The sequence below is a fragment of the Anticarsia gemmatalis genome, chromosome Z (assembly GCF_050436995.1).
Source record: "Anticarsia gemmatalis isolate Benzon Research Colony breed Stoneville strain chromosome Z, ilAntGemm2 primary, whole genome shotgun sequence".
In the NCBI taxonomy this organism is placed as follows: Eukaryota; Metazoa; Arthropoda; class Insecta; order Lepidoptera; family Erebidae; genus Anticarsia; species Anticarsia gemmatalis.
This window is the reverse complement of record NC_134776.1, coordinates 19,109,061-19,132,429: the sequence shown is the minus strand read 5'-3', so window position 1 is coordinate 19,132,429 and position 23,369 is coordinate 19,109,061. Positions and strand designations below refer to the sequence as shown.

The following is a 23,369-nucleotide window of genomic DNA, read 5'->3' as shown; positions in this document are numbered from 1 at the left end:
CTATTTAGTCTAAAAACAAAACACTAAGCCGCATAATCATAGGTATTTGAGCAAAAATGCTGCCAAAACAAGTTTTTTTTGTTTTATGATTTAACCAAGTAACAAACAAATTAAAGCAATCTCGCTTTGGTAGATTTTTGACAAGTATACCTGCATAGCCGAGAAGTTGAAAATTATTGTCTTTCATACATCTTTCATGTTCAGAAAAATAAAAAATTCGGTGGAGCAAAGTACTATTGGTCTCTTCTGATTTATATGTGGCTGAATTTCATACATCTCTGCCTATACTTTCCGATATACCAGGCGTGATATCTATACTAATATTATAAAGCTGAAGAGTTTGTTTGTTTGTTTGTTTGTTTGAACGCGCTAATCTCAGGAACTACTGGTCCGATTTGAAAAATTTTATCAGTGTTAGATAGTCCATTTATCGAGGAAGGCTATAGGCTATATTTCATCACGCTACGACCAGTAGGAGCAGAGTAGCAACGAAAAATGTTACAAAAACGGGGAAAATTTTGACCCATTCTCTCTTATAATGTGACGCAAGCGAAGTTGCGCGGGTCAGCTAGTTATGTATATGTACGAATGGTAAGAAAATAATAGTTTGTTATTCAAAAAAGCTTTTATAAATATTGTTAAAAATGATATGTAAAAATATAAAAATAAAAACAAGGGAACGAATACAACTTACAAGTGATGCATTATTACATAAATCTTTTGAGCAAACGCAGACATTAAACCTAAGGTATAGGGATACAGCCCTCGACAGCGGGATGAGCGAGGCCATCGGGCTCGCTACACAACCGTCATCTATCCCATACAACAAATACTCTAGGTTCTTATACCTCATGGTCGCAAAACTCTTCCCTAGTACTGGAGGTATAGTTCTACATCCTCTCTCAACATAAATTGAATCGACATCCAAAAACCTCTTAAAGCAACCACCATAAAAAACTGCATCGTCATTACATTTCTTCTTAAACTTCTTCATTCTATGCGTTTCATCGCCTTCGAAAGCAGAGAAACAAGTAAAATTACCAAACCGTTTTGGATCACTCGCTATTTCTTCACCACACTCGTAGCACTTCTTCGATCTTTTCTCTTTGCCCGCGAAACCTTTACTTTGTCGTAGCTCTTTATTTCTAGACTCGAAGTCCGACATTTTCTCAGAACTGAAAATTTCTTCGTCTTGTAACGTGTCTGGGCTAGGAAAAGTGTAAGTCATAGGATCTGGTAAACTGAGAGGATTAGGCCCGTCCGTAACAGGATCAAATAACATAGTGTTCTTAGTACTTGTAGTCGGTATCCACGCGAATGAGCTCGACGGCGCGTCCACGATGTCTAGAGGTGTCCAAGGAATTTCAATCTTCTTTGAGGCTCTTGCTGGAAAATAATTTTTCCAAGTTTTTCGCTTCAACGATGAAGCCCGCGGTCTTGACGTCGAAGACTCAGTGCTAGTCTTGATTTTTATGAAATCTGCAGGAATTGTCGGCCACTCGTCAAACGAATTCTCATATCGTAATGTTCCAAGGTCATATCCAGTAGATTGGTAAGGACGCGGTTGCCATTTCCATTGTATGTATTTCTGTGTAGTGACGTTTCCCAAACTGTCCGGAGCCACGGGTTCGGTTTTCACACTGCTTTTGCTTCGATAGATGTTATTTGATAATGTCGACCAAATCGAATCTTCTGACACTTTATTTTCAGTGGATTGTCGAAACATCGACGGTTTCCAATATATTATGGGTTTAAAGTCAACCATTTTGTCAGTTGGACTTTCTGTTCCAATATCAGGATGAGTACTGTTGCGGCGGAAATTTGGCCAAAACTCGTCAAACGAGCGCGCCAGTTGTCGCGTTCTAGTCGGTTCCAGGTACGAGGATGGAGACCAGTACATTGTCTTGACTGGCTCCTCTTCCACAACTGACTCAGTGCTGGTTGTTACTCGGGGAGAATTCGGCCAAATATTGTCATATGATGGTGAAAACTGGTATCCTGGTCTTGTCGGCCTGTATGCTGATGGATCCCAATACAAGTATTTTTCAAAACTGGCAACTTTCCTATCCCGTGGTTCTGTGTGCGTAACTTCGCTCGCGCTGGTCCTACTCGGGGCGTTTCGAGAAGAATTAGGCCACAAACTATTGAACAGTCGTTGCCACTCATTTGTTTCTGTTTCTTGTTGGTAAAAACTGTCAGTATCTTCATCAACATCGACTGGTGCGGCTTGGGAACTCTTCAGAAGGTCCTCGTCGTCGGGCAGATAGTCTTGGGGTAAAATTCGCTGGCCACCCATTGGTGGAGCGTACGATTGAAAATTCTTCACACGAGATAAATAAGTTGCTTGCAAAGGTAATACAAAATAATATATAATAATAAAATTGTGTACAAAAAATGTCATAGTACATAAAAATATGTCGTCGACATGTAACAGAAGGACATTAGAGTGACATTATGGTACATGCTCTGATGGCGTCTCCTGTCTTTGATATTTTTTTATTAGTCTATTCTTTAGGTCAAATGGGTCACAACTCACACAAACAGCTGTTTCACACAATCGATATGTTATTTTTATTGTATGAGATCATAGAGGCTTAATAGGAACCATTAACCTATTCAATTTAAAAGAAGTGTTGTACATAATAAAATATTTATTACGTAATTAATTTTGTTACCATCTCCTTATTTCTTTCACTATTACATACTCTTTGTACAATATGATTAGCATAGACTCCATAAAAAAATATAGAATTTTGATATCGACTTTTTGAAAATGTTTTTAAACAATGTATTTTATGAAAGTGTACTTTTAATTTTATATTTAAACACTGATATTTGTTATACACAATTACCTATGCTCAATTTATATACTGATGCGATCTCGAGGCTTCCGGAACCGAAACTGTATCAGAACGAAGAAACTCCTGATGTGGAGTATGACGAGAACATTGACAGCAAGCTACTGGACTTACCCAACGTTGTAATCAATCAATACGAGCCTCCCAAAGTTTCTGTGTCCCCCAAAAACATTTACCGATATGAAACTGTCAATCCTGCCCTATTCCCAGACATCGTTTACCATAATAAATTTATTTTAACTACTAGACACCCAAGCGTTGTTTATCGATTTGAACCTGTTAAATTTTCTTTCACGACAAAGATTATTCACCGTTATGAGGCTACTAGTGTTCGCCCGGCAGAGTTCACGCTCACAAAGGCTATTCCCGTTCTGGCACATCCTTTGACAGTGCCTCAGAAGCCTGTTGAGGAGACACCGATTCAGTTTTCAATGTTATATCTTGAAGAACCTACTTGGAGGACGTCCACTACTACTACAACTATGAGATTACCTATGCGAGTGTTTGAAGCACTTGATTCTTTGATGAAAGAGAACCGTGGCAACGCGCAGTATCAGACACAGACACGATTAAATCCAACAGGGAAATTAGGAAGTACTATGAAGTTACCAGCGCGAGTGTTCGAAGCTTTCGACTCTTTGGCAAAAGAAAGGAATAACAACGTGGTGTATACGACAAACAAACGAACAAATCATGGAAATTTAGCAAGTACTATGCAATTATCTACACGAGTATCAAAACCTTCTAAATCCTTGGCGAAAAAAAAGAAAACCAAAGTGAAATATAAAACACAAAAACGAGTAAAACCAGTTAAAAGTTCGGTAAGTACCGATTTAGCGAATCTCAAAGTTATCCCTTTAACTAAAAAGCAGCCAAAAAAAACCTTGAAGAAAAAAACTAATATCAAAAGGATTTCTAAGAAGAAGATGCTTTCCAACCATTCTAGAAAAGTGTCGAAAAACCAACGGTTAAAGACAAACGTGACTGGGAAAAGGATTTATTTAAAACACACAGGTCGTATGCAGACTGGCGTAGTGCGAACATACGGCCATCTATTGGGCAATATTATTGCAACGCCTGTAAAGAGTAAGACAACTAAAAAGCTTGCTAAAACTACGCGAAGAAAGCCACTGAATAGTACCAAGCATTGGACCCACGTAACATTACCTAAGAAACACCCTCTAAATTGGACCTATAGGTTTCGTACAGGTACTGTATCTTTTTACTTTTTGCATAAGTATTTGAGTGTATACTCTGTTTTTAAGGGGTAATTAACTGGGGTTGATACACAAGTACACACACATACGCTAAGTCTCAAGATTTAGGCTTGATCAAAATATTTTGGTTATTAACTGTTAGTCCTGTCTCCAATTCATTCAAGTTTGATAAAGAAACCGTAATAATTTATTATAGTCTGAAACTCATATATGGACAATACTAAGTTATCAACTCGCATCTTTACCTCTTGACATGTTAAAATACAAGCCACAGCTACATTGAGTACTTATTTAAACAGTTAATTCACATTCTTAGAGTAAGATACTAGAATAATAATAATACTCGCGTCTATTCTTCGTAGGTTACCGGACATTGTGGAAACCAACTTTCAAACTACCAAAAACTGTTACAACCATCTCTATTCCTGATCAGTTAACGCTTACAGAGAAGTCCAAAGTGATGAATTGGATCTGGAACGATGAGGAGGCCGCGTGGCCCAGAGTAGAGCTTGTTCTGACTAGTACTAACCGAACTACGACTGAAACTAGGACGATGAAGTCTTTCATGCCTTATTTTCCTTTCTACTTACGTAGTGGACTTCTCGGACCACAGCTAGCTCGTGGTTTGATCTCGGATCCGCCTGTGTCTGTGACTCAATTGACGTCGACAGAGACGAAGCCAGTCTTGACAGAAAGTCCCGACGTCGCTCGCGCTGGACCAACAAGCTGTTACCAGTGTGGGCTAGACGTGGAGAGAGTACCCAGATATCCAATATGCCATCGCATTTTTGAACACCATGATCAAAGATACCGTTATCACCGGGTGAGATACCAAGTTAAATGTTTGAAGAGTTATAAAGGTACTTATAACTTAATTATATTTGTTAACATAAGTACGAATTGACCTGCGTAACTAGTATGTTAAGAAAAATAACAAAAGTAACTCGAACCCGAGGCAACACACCATACTAATATTATAAAGCTGAAGAGTTTGTTTGTTTGTTTGTTTGTTTGTTTGAACGCGCTAATCTCAGGAACTACTGGTCCGATTTGAAAAATTATTTCAGTGTTAGATAGACCATTTATCGAGGAAGGCTTTAGGCTATATAACATCACGCTACAGCCATTAGGAGCGGAGTAGCAACGAAAAATGTTACAAAAACGGGTCAATTTTTTTCATTCTTTCTTATGTGACGCAAGCGAAGTTGCGCGGGTCAGCTAGTTAGAAATAATTATCACATGCTCCAACGGTGAAGGAAAACATCGTGATTAACCCTGTATTCTGAGAGTTCTTTAACACAGTTCTTCAGGCTATGCGAAACATTCGGGAGGAGACGCTTGTCCAGTAGTGGGACATTAATGAGTAAAATTAATTTATTTCATATTAACTACGGCGCCATTCTCAGACGATCGATTATAAAATATGCAAAATCTACATTTATGATTATATCTTGCAGGTGGTTGTTTCAAGAGATTCCTCGACATCGGCGAGGTATACAACGAAAGGGGCTGTCGGACTATGTGGCCTATAATGGGGACCAGCATAGCGTCCAAGCGGCTCGCAAGACTCGAGCTAGTTCTTAAAGACATTGTGGATGGTTGCGTCAGCTCCCCTTCAGCGTCCTTGACACATTTCAGTCGTGCCATATCTCTGTACGCGAGGTACCATGTGTGTGTATGTTCAGGTAGATATTGCAATGACACTCCGCGAATCACTGGTTTCTTTCCCTTAATAATCTTTAATATATTTTTAAGCATATGAAATTGAGTTTTATTGTGGTAAAAAACATTTGTAAGGGGAATTGCTATTGGAGGCACGACACTGGGTTGAGTTCTTGAATTGTTGTATAACTTTAAAACTTTGTATCATTACAGCGTTTTAAACAATATGCACATATTTAAAGTTTCTTTCGTTCAGTTTAGTCATCTGCGTACCTATAGCTCATTAATAAGCTGCTAATAAATTAGCTACTACAAATCAACAATAAATTATAGCATGATTAGCATGAGCTTAATATCCAATCTCATCCGGCTTTAGTCAGACAACTATAATATAGTCACATAACATAACAATAAAATAACATTTTTAACTCCCTTATATTTACTAAAATTCTGATGCACTAATAATGACATAGATCATCTTTTTCACTTGTCTAAAATCCAGCATTTTAATCCAAAATGCAACAAAAAACAAGCCCGTCGAAATGAAAGATCAACAATAGAAGATGCTTAAAAAAAAGCGGGCAGCGCTACCCCTGCGCCGGCGCAGGCATTCGGCGACGGGCCGCCGTGCGCGCAACATGGCGCGCGCAATACACGTTATTATATTCCTGCTACAGTATTTACTAATAGTTAACTCAGAAGTTTTGACCCCTAGATATTTTAACTTAGCGTCTAAGAAGAAGATCACGGCGACTGCGACATGTGGTGAAGAAGGAGTGGAGTGGTACTGCAAGCTGGTGGGAGCCAATGCTGACCACGACGAGCGCGTGATCCTCGGACAGGTAAGTGTTTATGTTTAGATGCGATCGTCAATATTATCTTTTTGTTATGCTCTTACTCTAACCTCTTATTCAAATGATATTTTAAGGGCAACTTTATTCATGTTATTTCAAAACAATGTTGTGTTTATTGATCTGTGGATAAATGAATTAAGCTTTGCAGTTTTGTACTTATATTTGTCTTAGATATTAAACGATTTTATTGTTTTATTGACTTCGTTTGGTTTATATTATTGTTTCTATAATGCAATTTGTCGATGTTTGTTTTCTATTTCTCTAGATTTTCTGTGTTTTGTTTTGATACAGCTTTTAAAAGTGTTATAAGTCGGTTGGTATATCTAATTATTATGTTGATGAGCCGACTGTCTGTTTCGGAGTATTATCCTTTCTTTCGTTTTTATAAGAGCTAAGCAGCTTGTGTTGCTCTCTTCATATTACCTACTTTGTATTCAAAACTCGTGCTAATTCGTATAGATGACGTACAGTCTGATTTATCAAGCTTTTAATATACAAAGACATGCTTCAATAACATAAGAGATATCTAATAAAAGAGGCATTTGTTGTGTTATCTAAAGCCTGTCTCCAATTCATTCAGTTTTGGTATTATGATAAGGATTGTACCCAAGTTACCAGTTGAAGTAAAATGTAACGATACTGACCTGTTATCGTTACGGCTCATAGGTCATACGAACTTAGTAATTGTGGTCTTTTAGTTAGATTTCATTGAGGGGTTTACTTTTGTTTACTCTTAATATTGTCTGCTTTAGAACTTAAAGCTTTGTTTGAGTCGTAAAGTTTTGTCTCTGCGTCTCAAACGAGCTGTAAGACAGTTCTCGATCTTTCTCTGCATCCTATAATATTTCAAGCTCTTAGTTAGCTGTAGTTTCATTTCTCTGTTTCTCTCACTCTAGATGATAGACAGTTCTCGATAATTTAAATTTTTCTTTTGTTTTTTTTCTTAGGTTGTGTTCATAATATAGCTAAACTATTAAGAAGAAAATCAGAAACTTAGTTCACTTAGTTAAGTTTATTAATAACATAATGTAAAGAAAATGAGCTTTAGTTAAACATCTTTGAAATTTGTGCGAGCGATATCAAAAATTTGATACGAAAGAAAAAACGATATTTTTGAAGTTTGCAATGATAACTTGGTTGTTTGTTCCTAAGTATGTTGCTATTATTAACATAGTAGTTATGTAGCGCGGCTACCGGGCCGTGATAAGCGCTGATAAGCTATCTCCGTCCGCCCAGCATCCCACTGATAACGGTTCGATGCTCCGGCCGAGCAAAAAGCTTGGCTTTACGTAAGAGTTATGAAATTGTACAAGAAAACTTCACGGATTATTTAGAGGGGTTAATCCCAATAAGGACGGATTTAGCCAGCTTTTTGGTTTTGTAACATTTTAAAATTCTCTATTTATTTATCTTGCATACAGCCGAGACAAAAACACGTTTGTTACCTGTTGCATTCTATTCTAAAGCAATATCTTGTAATAATTTCAAGATTTTTAATGCGATAAACTTGCGAAGAATTTTGCGCCTACATTGCAAACGCTGGCTGAACTAGGTAGGTATACGAGATAGATCAAAATCAAGCATCCCAACGGATTAGCACCTATAAGTGGTTGAAAGTCTGAATTTATATTAACGTCCGTGGAGGGTATTGTAATATAATTATGGATACTTTAGTCTCCACGGACGTTTGAGTGGCTAAGTTATGTACATGCAAACGAGAACTAAGCAGCGCGGGTCGATTAGTTAAATATAAAAAATGCCTCCACGTGACCCGATGCTTACCAAATATAATGTAACTGTCAGTAGCCAACACTCTCAATTTAAATTAGTTCATTCATTAAACATACATGTTCTCTTAAATTTAGGCTCGCAGATAACGGACTCAAATATTTCGTTATCGTTATGAACTCTGACTTCGTTATCAACGAGTGTTTGTTTGTTACTCGAGCTTAACTACTGGCTTTTATGTGTTTCGATATATCGGGGTTATATTGTAGGGCTATCGACAAAATAGGCAGTTAGAAAAATGTTATATATTTTTTTACTTTTGTACACTGATAATGATAGTTGAAGATTTATGTAAACTACAATAGGTATATTAGAGTATTAATTTGTCGTAGCCAATTTTTAAGCATCAAAAATTTTTTTTTTCAGCAAGATTAGTTATATTATCTATCTTATGCAGGATCTCGAATTAGTTTAGTTTTGTCAAAAGTATATTTTTTTAGGATTACACAACTTTATGAAAACCGACTGTAATCATAATCCAAGACTGGTAAATGAATTACTAGTCTTGGAAAAGCAGCCTGTTTTCATAACAGTTTTATGGCTTAGCTTTTGGTTCCCAAAGTATAAAGAAAGATAGATGACAAAATCTCACTACATTGTCTAGCTTTAAAAACACAATAACATGATGTCAACAAACTATCTTGTCTCTCTGTCACACAAATACAATTAACTCTACAAATATTTACACAGAAACCGCTTCACATGTCTACAGCCACTCATTTGGACCCATTATTATAAACATCTGCATACACCATGCCATGGACAGACAGTCCATTGAATTCGTTCACCAGTTCGGGGAATTTCGGCTAAGTTCGGTTATCTTCGTGGCCTTTTTGCGGACATGTGGCGGCCAAATGCGGCCGCGTCCTGCCTAACACCAACTTAGATCTTTTGTTTTAAAACTCACAATAGCAGGATTTTGAATAGCTCTGAATTGTTTTTGAGGATCATCTTTCTGGGAGAATATGACGTATTATTTTGCTTTCCTTTCACAGGATGATGTATTTTGGATTGTTTAGGCTCTGATAAATAGAAAGAGGTCCATCTGAAATGATTGTTTTTTTTACATTTTAATGAATGTGATCTTTATTTGCTTAACGACTACGTTTTATTCGAAATTGTTTAGTTTTTTATTGTTTTTATCAATAAATGAGCTACGTTTAATTATTTTTTTCATAAATTATCCAGAACTTCTTTTAAGGAATATGATGACACTTATCATCTGGTTACGCAAACCATTTGATGCAACGAGACAAAGGTAGACTTATCACGAGGCTAGGCGCATAACTTCAGGAAGATTGCAATCCTTTCATGGTTTCAGGCTAAGAGACGCAGGGCAACCAACGAGAACTAAAATGCATACTACTATTTATACAACTGTTTACTTCTAGTAACCGTCAACTTTCTTTTTACAGCAAAACTAAAGGTACTTCAAAGTCTTCGGTCTGTAGACTAGAGCTCGAACCCTCGAACCACTCTCTAATGCTTAGACATTTTTTTTTGTCATGACGAAACAATACTGCATATCCCGCTCGAGGGAGGAAGCGGGGGCTGTCGGGCTCTCCCGCTGGCTAGGTGTTCCGGCTTTAAATTTGAAAACCTGACGGTATTCCTTCAACAGTCACCATAAAGCGGCCAGGACGCGGTACCTCCAATTGGATACTCCGCGTCCCAGCCGGACTAGCATTAAATACTCAGACCTGCTATCACTATTCATCATATTTGGCTATAACATCTCCCAATCATTCCAGGTGTGCGACTTCTGCGATGCGACGAACGAAGCCAAGAAGCACCCGCCAGAGTACGCGGTGGACAGCTTCGAGACGTGGTGGCAGAGTCCTCCGCTGTCCAGGGGCATGAAGTACAATGAAGTCAATCTTACCATCGACTTGGGACAGGTATGTACCACCCTGAACCTGAACATTGAACAATATAACAGAATATGTACTACCTTAAGCTGACATCTGGAAAAATATTGCACAATATTTTTGCATTGTATAAAATTCTAAAAGTTCTTGAATATTGTGTAATGTTTAAGTTAGATTGTGCAATATTATTATCGTCTAGGAGCAGAATAATATCGGTTTAAAATTGAACTATAAAAGGAGTCTAAAATTAACACCATGGAAACATAGGTTAGGAGTTGAAAGTCATAACTTTGAGTATAGTTTGAGCAATAATTAATCACGGGATATGTAAATGGCACATAGCAAAAGATTTGTCAGCTAGTCAATTCATTTTATATTGAGCAGCTTTTCAGAAATTTATTAGACCAGTAACGTTACAAAAAAAAATGAAGCATTGAATTCACGTGTGAATAAACATCAGGTGATTCGTCTAAATTTCTTAGCTAAGCAATATCTGTACCAAATACTTCGATATATTGCACACTTACTCAACCTAGGATTTGAACATGAGTCTCTGTATTAAACTGCCCTCACCACTACCACAACTTTAATCAACGTCACAAAATCTAAGGGCTAAATATTACTTGTAATTTCTCGTATAAATATGGTCACGGAATTGAACCTAGGTCCTTGAGGTCAGATGCCTGTGCCTGACCTCTCGATCACGATGCAGCACAATGCCTTCACAGTTAGGTCTTACCGTTCAGTCTAGGCATTGTTTTACAACCTAGATTAGCACTTTTAAGTAAAGTTATTATGTTGAAAAAATATTCTTTGGAAATTGATGAGTGAAAATTAATTAAAGAAGCACTCTATAAATCCACAACTTAGTAGAGAGTCTTAGTAGAAATCCTTGTATGTAAGACTAGCTGACCCGCGCAACTTCGCTTGCGTCACATAAGAGAGAATGAGTCATAATTTTCCCCGTTTTTGTAACATTTTTTACTGGCACTCTGCTCCTATTAGTCGTAGCGTGATGATATATAGCCTATAGCCTTCCTCCATAAATGAGCTATCTAACACTGAAAGAATTTTTCAAATCGGACCAGTAGTTCCTGAGATTAGCGCGTTCAAACAAACAAACAAACAAACAAACAAACTCTTCAGCTTTATAATATTAGTATAGATTTACGATTTGGCGAAGGTATAGAACTTTCGGAGTTTAGAACATCAGTGGCCCGAAGGCTTATGCAGCTAACGGTTGCCTTATTGATACAGCTATTTGATTTTGGACATACACAAAATCATGAATTACACTCTACAAAAACCGTGCTTGTCAAGGCTTTCCACTAAGTTGTCGGACTATATCAATACAGGATTCAATTTATCTTTTAAAAAATCAGTAACGGCACTGCATTTGACAATGTACGTCAATTTGATAGCCACTATGCAATACATCGCTGTTTTGACTTAGCATAACAATCCCTAGCATTTTAGAAAAATCACAGTGTACTGCATATTCGCTATCAGATAGTTATCAACTGAAATACGCGCGCTTCGTGTGTGGTCAGTAAGCCTTGCAGACAAGATCTTAATGTACTTATGAACTAATAACGATGTTAAAACAAGACAAAAAATAACCGCGCAAGATAATTTATGGTTAAAAATAATAAAGTTTAAGAAATATAGATCTTAGCGATGCTTCGAGACCACCATGATAGGTCTATATTTAGATATTGTTAATAATTTTATAACTAAAAGGTTTCAATAGTACATTCTGACTTTTAAATTATGACATGATATTATATGAATAAGATATTACTTACAGCTGATGTGTTATCACTACTAATTCTTGCCCGCAAATGCAAATATTGGTGTGTGTCCTTCTCAGAGATAGAATCTATCACCTCTCTTATGTTATCTCAATCGGTTTTATAGTTTGGATATTTGAAATAAGATTAAACAAAGCAAATTTTACCTCTTTAACATTCGAAAAGATTCTATCATATCTATGTATGTACATAAATGCTTTCCAGCTACGATTTTTCAAGACAGAAAGTTATTTTATAGATGTTAGAACCACTAAAAATACCACTTAGTTTCAGTTATTACAAATCAAAGTAATATAATTTTCTGACGCCTAAAAGTCTATTTCATAGCCAAAAGAAGCCAAATAGTGTCCTTAATTGAAAATTATGTTTAAAAACTTTTAATGTGCTTATTTCAACGCTAAGCTTACAAAAACTGCAAGGAATAAGACTTATCTCGTAATAAATCGTTAGTAAGATTCAAGTGCACTGTCCACCTTTACCTTTAGGCTTAAAATAACATTATTCGCTCTCTGAATTAAGTTTGTTAAAGCATTTCGAATCTATTTCTGTAACGGTTGTCAGCACGACCAGAAAGAGGTATTTTGGAGCTAACTCAAATCTTTCTACAATTTAAGAATGTTCTGTGACTGTAATAAAGTATTTTTCCATTAAAAAAGCAAATAAACAAAGAAATAAAAGTGAAAACAATACTAAATTTGAAGTTTCTTATCCTTAACTTATTATGAATGAAGGAACCTATGTCTTTAAATAAAAAAACAGAAGAACATAGATTTCTAATAGTCGTTAATGTCTTTGAATGGGTACAATACAAAATAAGGACAAACAAGAAACAACAACCTATTTATAAACGTCGGATAACCTTTTGACAAATAAAATAAATGCAAATGTACAAAGGCAATAAGATAACTGACTAAATTCCACCTGATTATTTACCGGATACGTATTCTGAAAAGCTAAGTATCGTATTTCTATGTGATTAGAAAATGCTAATCTAATAGCTTCTGCATGTAACTTCGACATACACAAGCTTGTATATAATAATATAATGTAACAAACACACTGTCATACGATCTCCTGCACATCGTATTAGATACAGCAGTAGGTGACATCACTCTCCGAGCTTTTGTAAACATTCGCCGCATCTCCGTAGTTCACGGAATTAGACCACCGAGCCGATGAAATAAGCAATAACGTCATAAATAACATCACGCTAGTTACCAACGGCACATGCAGAAGAATTTAACACATGACAATTTCCACCAATCGATATTATACCGAGAAGAGAGTATCAAATAATTTAGTTAATTAGGTAAAATAAACGACTGACCCATAAGGTTGGAGAAGTCTAGAGTTTTTACTTTCGCCCAATAGTTTAGAAATACATACATAAAATCTCAATCTTTTCCCAAAGAGGTAGGCAGAGAGCAAGAAAAAAACCACTGCGTAGTTGACTGAGGTTTCTGCCTTTGAGAGTTACAGTCGTTGCTGTTCATAATATTTGGTAATATATAAAGATGGTTTAATGGCTGAATACAGAAACGTTACTAAAAGAAAGTATAAGCTACCCCTTCACACTTCAGATAATAATATTTCGGGAAGATTCAAGTCTTGAGCTGTATTTTCGTCTTTTTCGTGGCCTGAAATACATTTCACGTTATATCAAAAGGCGTGATTTTATATGTTACTAGCTGAGCCGGCAAACTTTGTTTTACCTATAAATGATACTAAAATTATTTGATTTTTACTAGATTGAAAGTTCAGTGCTTTACAGCCTTCTAAAGTTCATGAGTGAATAATGTGGACTGATTTGAAACTTTATAATGCAATCAATCACGCTAATGTTTCACGCTAAGCTCTCATAAAATCCTGTTCTATAATTGTTTTATGTGAAACCATCGGGACGTGAGGTAACAGGGTTCGTTGACCCCGCACAGCTATTTGTGGATATGTCCTGAATAGACATGGTAGGGACATGCGTCGAGGATACAAGACGGATTTAGATGTTCAAAGGATCTTAGTTGCAGCTGAATGTGATGCAGTATGTTTTCAAAGTATTTTGTTTTGAAAACATCTTTATTCGTCCTTAAATTTGTTATAATGAGAATCATGCAATACGCAATAAGGCATTGTTTCTTCTTATACATTTTCCTTATTGCATTTAAAGTAATCTTAAAATATTTAAGTACATATATAGAAATACATATTCCTAGCAATGGTTGCAGTTAAGTTATTAAGAGTCGCTATAACCGACATTATCAGCAACTGAAGCTGAATTATTTTCACTCCTGAAAGAAGTTGTCAATTAAAATAAAGTAGGTAAATACTTATAGTCGACCACCCATCGCGCCGTTGTCAGAGTTTAATTATCTCCCATTTATGACTGTTGGAAACAACTAAATGTATAATGAAATAGGTTTCAATGGGACTAACACTAATGACGGAACACGCACGTATTTCATACATTTCTGCCTACACCTAAGGGTATAAAAGGCGTATTTTTTACTAGCTGACCCGCGCAACTTCGCTTGCGTCACATAATAGAGAATGGGTCAAAATTTTCCCCGTTTTTGTAACATTTGTTATTGCTACTCAGCTCCTATTGGTCCTATCGTGATGACAGCCTACAGCCTTCCTCGATAAATGGGCTATCTAACACTGAAATATTTATTCAAATCGGACCAGTAGTTCCTGAGATTAATGCGTTCAAGCAAACAAACAAAAATTCTACAGCTTTATAATATTAGTAAAGATGTTTCAAGCATTAATAACCACTAATAATTATAACAGAGTTTATATTATAAATTCTATTCTTCCTTTACATGAAGCGTGATTTTATGACCACATTACGAAATGCATACCTTGCCTTGCAACTGTGAATGTCGGCTCAGCGAAATATGAATACTTTTAATTTGCGATATCTATACATGCTTATTGCTATGCGAATATGACACTACTGCTTACAATTGCTGTTTTACTGCAAATGTATTTTTTACTGCATGTTTTTCAATTAGTTTTAAAACTTTAATTTTGTCTCTGTTTGAGTTAGACGTCTTGAAGAAGGTTCTTTTACGGTTTATTGGTTTCTATTATATTATTTTGATTTATTTCGTCGACTGTAGTGAGGTTTTGTCATGTAGAACATGTAAGTATACCTATACTTAGATACACTAGACAGTGTCATACAAATTTAAGTAGTTTTATTTTTTTAACAGTCTAAGTATCTTTAGTAGAAGATTGTGTAGTATAGATTTTATTTTAAGCTAACTAGTGCTGTGTATCTTTTCAAAGAATATGATAATTTCTATCTAGTATACTTAAAGCTATCTTTTATTGAAGATTGGTTATTAACATAGACTAAAACATGTGCTATCTGTAAGATAAAGATCACAGAATCAGGAACTTGCTTGATAAGATTTACTTTGTAACTGTATCTATTTCTGCTTTATTTTTCCATTAATTTGTACTTAAGCCTTAGCGTTGGAAATTAATTTATATTTTACGGGGATTAACTCGATTTAAAACATCCATAAGAGCAATAATCGCGTGATTCCCCTATAAATATAAGTTAATGCTATTTAACAAAGCGCAGCGAATTATTTGTTACTTAATACTTGCAAATGCGAAATGGTCATAAAATCACAATTTTGTTTAATGTATGAGGTTTAGGTGTGGTCATTAGTGCTTAGACACGTAATATGTTAAATGAGATAATTATAAATTATAATGGTATGTTGCGGAGTGATTGAAGTCGAAGTTTAACGTTTTACTTAAAATTTTGGTATATGAAACATTTAAGATAACCTTTAACCTATCCGTTAGATAACGTGGTAGCAAGTATTTGAAAAGTATACTGTTAAAACTTTAAAGTTTAGTAAACTTTTCAACGGACGCATTTTCGAAAGTTTTGATATCAGGGCTTAATCAAAAAGATAACTAAAATAAGTTTCATTTTCTTAAAAGATTCCTTATATCAGTATGAGTCACATTTAAGAGCTTCCTAATTTTACTTTTTAAATCGTCTAAGGAATACAATAGTCTGACCGTTTTGGAAATAAGTAGCTGGCCATTTCGAACATACTGTTGCTTAACTAAAATTGGTTTTTCCTTGTACGATAAAAAGTAGAAAACTTCAATCGAACGTAATACTCCCATTTTTATCATGTGTTTTTCACATCGATTTATTTCGATCGAATTATATCGACCGTGGTCACGAACTGACTGGATAATTCGATCGATACGTCGGGTAACCTTTAATTTTCAATCGCGTTTAGGACCCGTTACATTATAAAATCACGTGTTTTTCTCCAAATCATTAAACTGACGAAATACATCGTTCGGTGGTCTATTTGTAATAACCTCGCCCTTTTCTTTATCTCACGTTATCGCACGCCTACTGGCTTCCTGCACGACGCCACCGGATGACAGATAGCCCTGCGCTCCATAAAACGTTTTATATGCTCGTTATTGAGTATTTAAAATGTATTTAACTACTGGTGTAAACGCGGAAAACATGCTGCTTTTTGAAGCAAATACTGTTACATGGATTTTGATAAAAGACTCACTTACAGTATATAATTCGGAATATCATTGGATAATATTTAAACCGAGGAGCTTTTACGCGGTCTTAGCTGCGAGCAGTAGCTAGTTGTAATATAATTTAAAACGCAACCGTCAAACATCTCAATTTTACCCAGCGCAATTACTTTGTTCGTAACTTGCTGAGAAACTTCATTAAATTTACTTAAAATACCAAGTTTTAAATAAATTATATGTTATTTAAATAAATAAAACGATCGTGGAATTTATAAAATAGAAAAGGTACAAATTCTTGTATCATCATTGCACAGCAACATTCAAAATATACATGTTATTACAAGCCATCCGTCTGTTACGAAAACTATATAATTACAACACTTTGATTACATATTTTGTACATAAATAATAGAATAATGGATTATAACCAAAGATGTGGTCACCAGTAAAACAGGCTAGAATATTTCAGCTGTACAACATGTGTTACTCTACAAAATGCAGATGACGTGATCTCATAGCTGTTATCATCGCTGAAAAAGTATTACAAATACTGTAATATTGCTATAGTTTAAAAATTATCATGCTATGTATAGCAGTGATAGCCGAATGGTATAAGTTGGTACCTCCCACGCAAGTGGTTGCAGTTATGTGTGTATTAGAAATAAATAGCACTTATTCCAACGGTGAAGAAAAACATCATGATGACCTTGCATGCCTGAGAGTTCTTTAGAACAGTTCTTGAGGGTATGCAAAGTCCCCAGCTCGCACTAAGCCAGCATGGTGAACTCAAGGTCTAACCCGTCACTCGTTTGGGTGGGGATCCCTGCCCAGAAATGGGTCAAAAAGAAGTTGAAGTTTCTGAGTTTGATTTCTTCTTAGTCAGATTTTGGCCTGTTAACGCTGTTTGAACATATAGGTCATATTACAATATCAGAAACATGACTTAAAATAGAAGCTGGTAAACTGCAAAAGGCGCCTGGTCAAAACAATATGCCTTAAATATAGACGTTGCAATTGTAGGTTTGTGTAACAATGTCTATTCGTAAGTCGTGTTAAAACAAATAACCCATTACTGATCCACTGCTCTAAGAGTTCCCCTTTGGGAATGAGAGAAAAGCTAGGTTTTGTGCCTCTCTGTCACTCACTCAGTGCTAATCTTCTTCTTTTCTTATGATTAGTGATCAACCATAGTGCCAAGGTGGTTCAAGCCGCGAAAAAGCCTTTGTCATGCTCACAGTCTCTTACCTTAATAGACAAAAACCGGGACTGACTTTAAACGTGCTCTCCGAAGCGCGGAGCACTGGTTAGGGACTTTACATCCTTGCAAAGCATAAAATAAAATTGTAGCCCGCAATAGTGTTCTTTTTTATAAAAAAAATCTACTCCCGTACTAATAATTGCTCTTATGTCGCGGGGAAACAACAAACAAACAACGGACACAAAGTACAACCAGACTGAAAACAATTGTGAATCGCACAAATAATTGTTCCGTATGAGAATCGAACCCACGATCTCCCGACGCAATCACTGCGTCTACAACTAAACCACTGTGCCAGTAAACGGAATAAAGATTCTATCCAGCACATTCTGATATTCACACAAATTTTCAGGAGTTCCACGTGGCGTACGTGTTCGTGAAGATGGGCAACTCACCGCGCCCTGGTCTCTGGGTGCTGGAGAAGTCCACGGACTACGGCAAGACCTTCAAGCCTTGGCAGTACTTCTCTGATTCGCCTCAGTGAGTACCGACGTTTAAACGATAGTTTTGAAACTAATAAACGTTGTTTTTAAGGTTTTAAAGTGCTTTGTAGTCTATTTAATTTCGAATCAATATTAATATTATTCCATACGCAGTTTTGTACACAGACAGTTAATTGTCTTATTTATTTATTAATACTACGATAGAGGCAACGCCTGGTGTGGATGTCATTGTTTTTAAAATATTATAAATGTATGTATTATATCTTTGTTTAATTGAAGAAAAGCTCTATAAATCAATCAAAAACACCGCTTATAACATAGAGCGGCCCTCATTCTTCAGAATATATATAGAGCATGTGACCTAATAATGTATTTTTTGTCAACCCAGGGATTGTGAACGTTACTTCGGCAAAGAGAGTCTCCAGCCGATCACGAGGGATGACTCAGTCATCTGCAGCACGGAATACTCCAAGATTGTGCCCTTGGAAGGTGGAGAGGTAATTTCAGCTTTTATTATTGAAAACACAAATTAAAAATACATATTGCTATACAAAATGCACATAAAGATATTAAAATGAGTACTACTTAGTACTTATTCAAGTTTTTGATGTTAAGCTTGCTTTTATCGTATAGATATCTTTTGCGTTAAAAAAAATCTTTTTTCGCGAAACTTACAGGAAACATGAAAATATGTTCTCATATTTAAATCAAATCCACTACACACCAAACAATATTTACGACAACTTTAGCTATTATACCTCTACGTAAACGTAACGTAACGTGTCATTTTTGTTATCTTTATCATATAAGTTCCTACATATTACTTTTTGTCATCACACAATTTCAAACGCAGTTAAATATCAAGGAAACTAGCCACTGTTATCAACAGTATAATTTTCCCTTACAAAATTCTACGCAAACTATCTTTCCAGATTCCGATCTCTCTACTGAACAACCGTCCATCAGCGAACGCGTACTTCAACTCGACGGTGCTCCAGGAGTGGACGAGGGCCACCAACGTGCGGCTCCGTCTGATGAGGACCAAGAACTTGCTGGGACATCTCATGTCTGTCGCTAGGCAGGATCCCACTGTTACTTGGCGGGTAAGTTCAGAACTGCAAACTGTCGATGCCAGCTGAGAAATGGTTTAAAGAAAAAAAGCTTTTATAGATGATCAGTAAAAAGAAGGCCGCCTTAGCAACTCTTCCACCTTTCACTAAAAGTACATGTCATATAATTATGTATACTTTATTTCTTTTAAAAACCTAAGTAATAGTTAAAATAATTGTATTTCAAATTAAGCACAGTTTCCAAATTATAGCGTATGTAATATTTTTGTTAAAGTTAATTATTGAAGTAACCCATAAACATTAGAAACCATTTCATATATGTAATTTTGCTATAATTAAAGTCCTGCTTATAAGTAAAGTTTAAAAGATTTTGTAGCATTACGTCGACCTATAGTTACGTAAAAACACTGAAAAGTCTAAGCGTATTAACTTCCTACTTTTCTGTAAGATTAGCAAAACTATCGCCAAGTGATAACAAATCAATTAAACGACTAACCTCCGATTTCTGAGTACATTTAGCGGTAGGTTATCTATTCAATAGCGTTTTTTTATATGAGTTTAAACGCTATCGAATAGATAAACTACCGTTAAATGTACCACAGAAACCGAGGGTTATACTATTAAATTTCATTCTATGTTAGAACTCTTATTAAAGTCACATCTTCTTCAACAGTACTTCTACAGTATAAAAGACATCAGCATCGGAGGTAGGTGCATGTGTAACGGGCACGCGGACAACTGCGAGCCGGCGGACCCGGCCACCAACACGAACATCCTGGAGTGCGTGTGCCAGCACAACACCTGCGGCCCGCAGTGCACCAAGTGCTGCCCAGGGTACGAGCAGAAGAAGTGGAGGATCTCGCAGCATTGGGACAGATTTGTTTGTGAACGTAAGTCGGTTATTGAGAAAAGTGTTGTTTCTTCTGTGTTTTCTTATTAAAATGCATTCATTCAAGACAGAAAAATTAAAATCTATTTTTATGTGTATTCCTTTTTATAGTATGTGTTTCAACTAGTTTCGAAAATGGGTAACTTTTTGATAGTAGGTGACTACTAAACTCAAAACCATCTTTTAGCAGCATAGTTATATTTTTCTCTGTTTTAATACAGTATTTAAAGACTAGATAGGTTGATTATTCAACTACGAGGTCCAGGGTTTTATTCCGACACACAAAAATATAATATGACCCAAAGTCCGGAAATAACAAGCTCAAAATCTTTACAAACTTACCATCCTTTAAAGTTATTTCCTCAAATACATAATTAAAATTTGTGCCCTAGCTTGCAACTGCCACAACCACACGACGGAATGCGAGTACGACCCGGAAATCGACCGTCAGCGTCTGTCCCTGGACATCTACGGCCAGTACGAGGGCGGCGGCGTCTGCAAGAACTGCCAGCACAACACCGAGGGCATCAACTGCAACAAGTGCAAGCCCACCTTCTACAGACCTTACGGCAAGACCTGGAATGAGATCGATGTTTGTCAACGTATGTATATTTATTTATTGATCTTTAGCTAAAACGCAAAATGTCTGTTCGCATAATATGCATAAAATACGTATAAAAAATTTATTTATGTATTCTTTTTGCGACCGACAATATCAGGCTTAGCCCTAAAGAAATTCTAAATCTATTTATCTTATGATGTTATTCTTATGATGTTGAAAGCGCTGCTGTGTACTGACTCCGTGGGTTCAAATCCCACGCTGAACAATTATTGTAAAATATGAGTTTTCAGACATATAAAGAAGTATCTTCATTAGTAAGTCTAATTAACAGTTTTGCTTTACAGAACATATTTCGCATTTCTAGCAATAAAGCCTTTTACCAGACAGTACTTAAATCTTTTCAAACATCCTAATATGATATCTGTTCTGTATCTAGCGTGCAACTGCAACCTGCACTACTCGACCGGCAACTGCGAGGAGGAGACCGGTCGCTGCGAGTGCCGCGTGGAGTTCAACCCGCCCAACTGCGACTCTTGCGCGTACGGCTACTTCGACTACCCGGACTGCAAGCCCTGCACCTGCAACCTCAACGGCACTGATGGACAGCAGTGCACGCCGGTTGATGGCATCGTGAGTATATCATATACTTTATAGTCGATTATACTACACATTTCAAACGTGTGAACTAAGTCGTGTCATTTTATCGTAGTCTCTCGCTCGTACTCACACATTGTCACATTCCTGTGATTCTTTAGATTATGACGTAGTTCGCACGTTTGTAAAGGCCTGATTATAGATAAAACCTGAGATCTACTTATTACTGATTAGGTTTTCCGCGATCTACCGATTACTTAAATCTAGAGTTATTTTATTTGACAAATTAACTGATTCACGGGACTCCGCGCGGCTGACATTGATATTTGTTATTACAATTTTCTTCGCCAGTCTTATTTTATTCTTATCTTAAAACTTTTACCTTCCCTTGAGGAAATAAAACCAGAAGAATTATCCAAATTTGTCAAGCGATGTTTGAGTTTAGCGTTTGGCAAAACATGTGGCTTTTCGTTTTATGATAAGATTTTCTTCATAGTCGACTGAACGAATACTACTGATGGATCTTTTAGACAGAATAGGCAATAAATGACACCAAGTTTCCTTGCTTCTAAAATAAAAATAATCAGTACCCTTTTTCTCAGGAATGAATACATGTTAATATAACTTGTAGTTTCGATTACATATTTTTTTGTTCAAAACTATTTTCTTTACTTATTAAGATCTATGTATGTTGTTGTAAATAAAGTACCAATTTAGTTAAGATCTTTATGCAGTTTATTAAGTAAAGTATGTCCGTAGTGTCCCTGCAAGTACAACTACGCGGGCAAGTCGTGCGAGATCTGCGCTGATGGCTACTATTCACCAAGCTGTAAAAGTAAGTATACCAAATTATTTGTGCTACGTTACTTCGTATAATATAGTTTTGTGGTTAACATGTCGCTGCTGTTGAACGTAGATGTCGACGGTTCGATGCCCGTGTGGAATATTTTAGAGGTTGATTCTATTTAATTGTTACTAAGTGCAAAAATATTTTTTTAAAGAATGTAAACTTGTATTGGTTTTGATCCCGTATATGTATGTATTTCTTGTATAATTTCTAAATACCAAATATTAATATCAGTTGTATTTTATAGAAATTCAAAGGTCAACGATCTTAATTCAAGTTCAAGGTTTTTGCAAATCAATAATTATTATTTTCGGAACCCTTCAAACGATGTAATCGTATTTTTGACCCTCGCTTTACAAAACAAAGGTTCCAATCAAAACATTGTAGACGAAATTGTGAAAACTATATCCATCTCTTTCTTACAGACTGCGAGTGTAACTTGGTCGGGTCTGTGTCCGGCGTGTGCGATAAAGACAGCGGTAATTGTACGTGTAAGAGCAAGTACGCGGGAAGGACTTGTAACCAGTGTGAAGCTGGATACTATAATTACCCGACTTGTAAACGTGAGTATTATTTATTATTTTTAAATTGTATAACTTTTAAGACTGTGTTGTGTGACACATACAACCCAATGTTTTAAAACAGTCAAAGGTAATAATATAAAAGTAACAAGCTTACTAACATCAGGATGAGACCTTGTATGCGTAAAAAAAATAACGCATTACTTGAGGACATGCAAAGTCCCCATCTCGCACTTGATTAGCGTGGTGGACTCAAGGATTAACTCTTCCTTGATTCGAGAGGAGATCCTTGCCCAGCAGTGGGACAGTCACGGGTTAAAAAAGGAAAACACATGCTTACTTATTCCGTAGTCATATGAAACTTACCTTTGCAAAGTAAAGCAAAGTGCTGTCGTAACGCTATCAACTGAGCCAAATATCGCAGATTCAATTCCCACTCGGAACAAATATAATATGTTATTTAATTGATATAAACTTCATGAGTTTCGGCATTAACTTTCATTAATTACGTCACTTATCTATTAGATAGGATATTCGACAGTTAAACATAAGCTGTATAAATTACCCTTAAAGTCACTACTTTTATTAATATCA

The 23,369-nt window shown here is 36.1% G+C and overlaps 1 protein-coding gene across 2 annotated transcripts in view; it reads left to right on the top strand.

The window, feature by feature from the left end:
- The first annotated feature begins 6,358 nt into the window (after positions 1 to 6,358).
- The window catches only part of LanA (laminin subunit alpha), a 58,277-nt gene continuing 41,266 nt past the window's right edge, over positions 6,359 to 23,369 (top strand). The window contains exons 1-10 of one of the 2 annotated variants that reach the window (XM_076135021.1): positions 6,359 to 6,579; positions 10,131 to 10,277; positions 18,202 to 18,329; positions 18,681 to 18,789; positions 19,225 to 19,395; positions 20,036 to 20,252; positions 20,644 to 20,853; positions 21,250 to 21,443; positions 22,167 to 22,242; positions 22,680 to 22,817. In XM_076135021.1, coding sequence (XP_075991136.1) covers positions 6,376 to 6,579; positions 10,131 to 10,277; positions 18,202 to 18,329; positions 18,681 to 18,789; positions 19,225 to 19,395; positions 20,036 to 20,252; positions 20,644 to 20,853; positions 21,250 to 21,443; positions 22,167 to 22,242; positions 22,680 to 22,817 — 1,594 coding nt within the window. In that variant the 5' untranslated portion in view covers positions 6,359 to 6,375. Of the gene's footprint in view, positions 6,580 to 10,130; positions 10,278 to 15,087; positions 15,201 to 18,201; positions 18,330 to 18,680; positions 18,790 to 19,224; positions 19,396 to 20,035; positions 20,253 to 20,643; positions 20,854 to 21,249; positions 21,444 to 22,166; positions 22,243 to 22,679; positions 22,818 to 23,369 lie in introns of those variants that run through there. The other variant, XM_076135022.1, reaches the window with a different exon arrangement.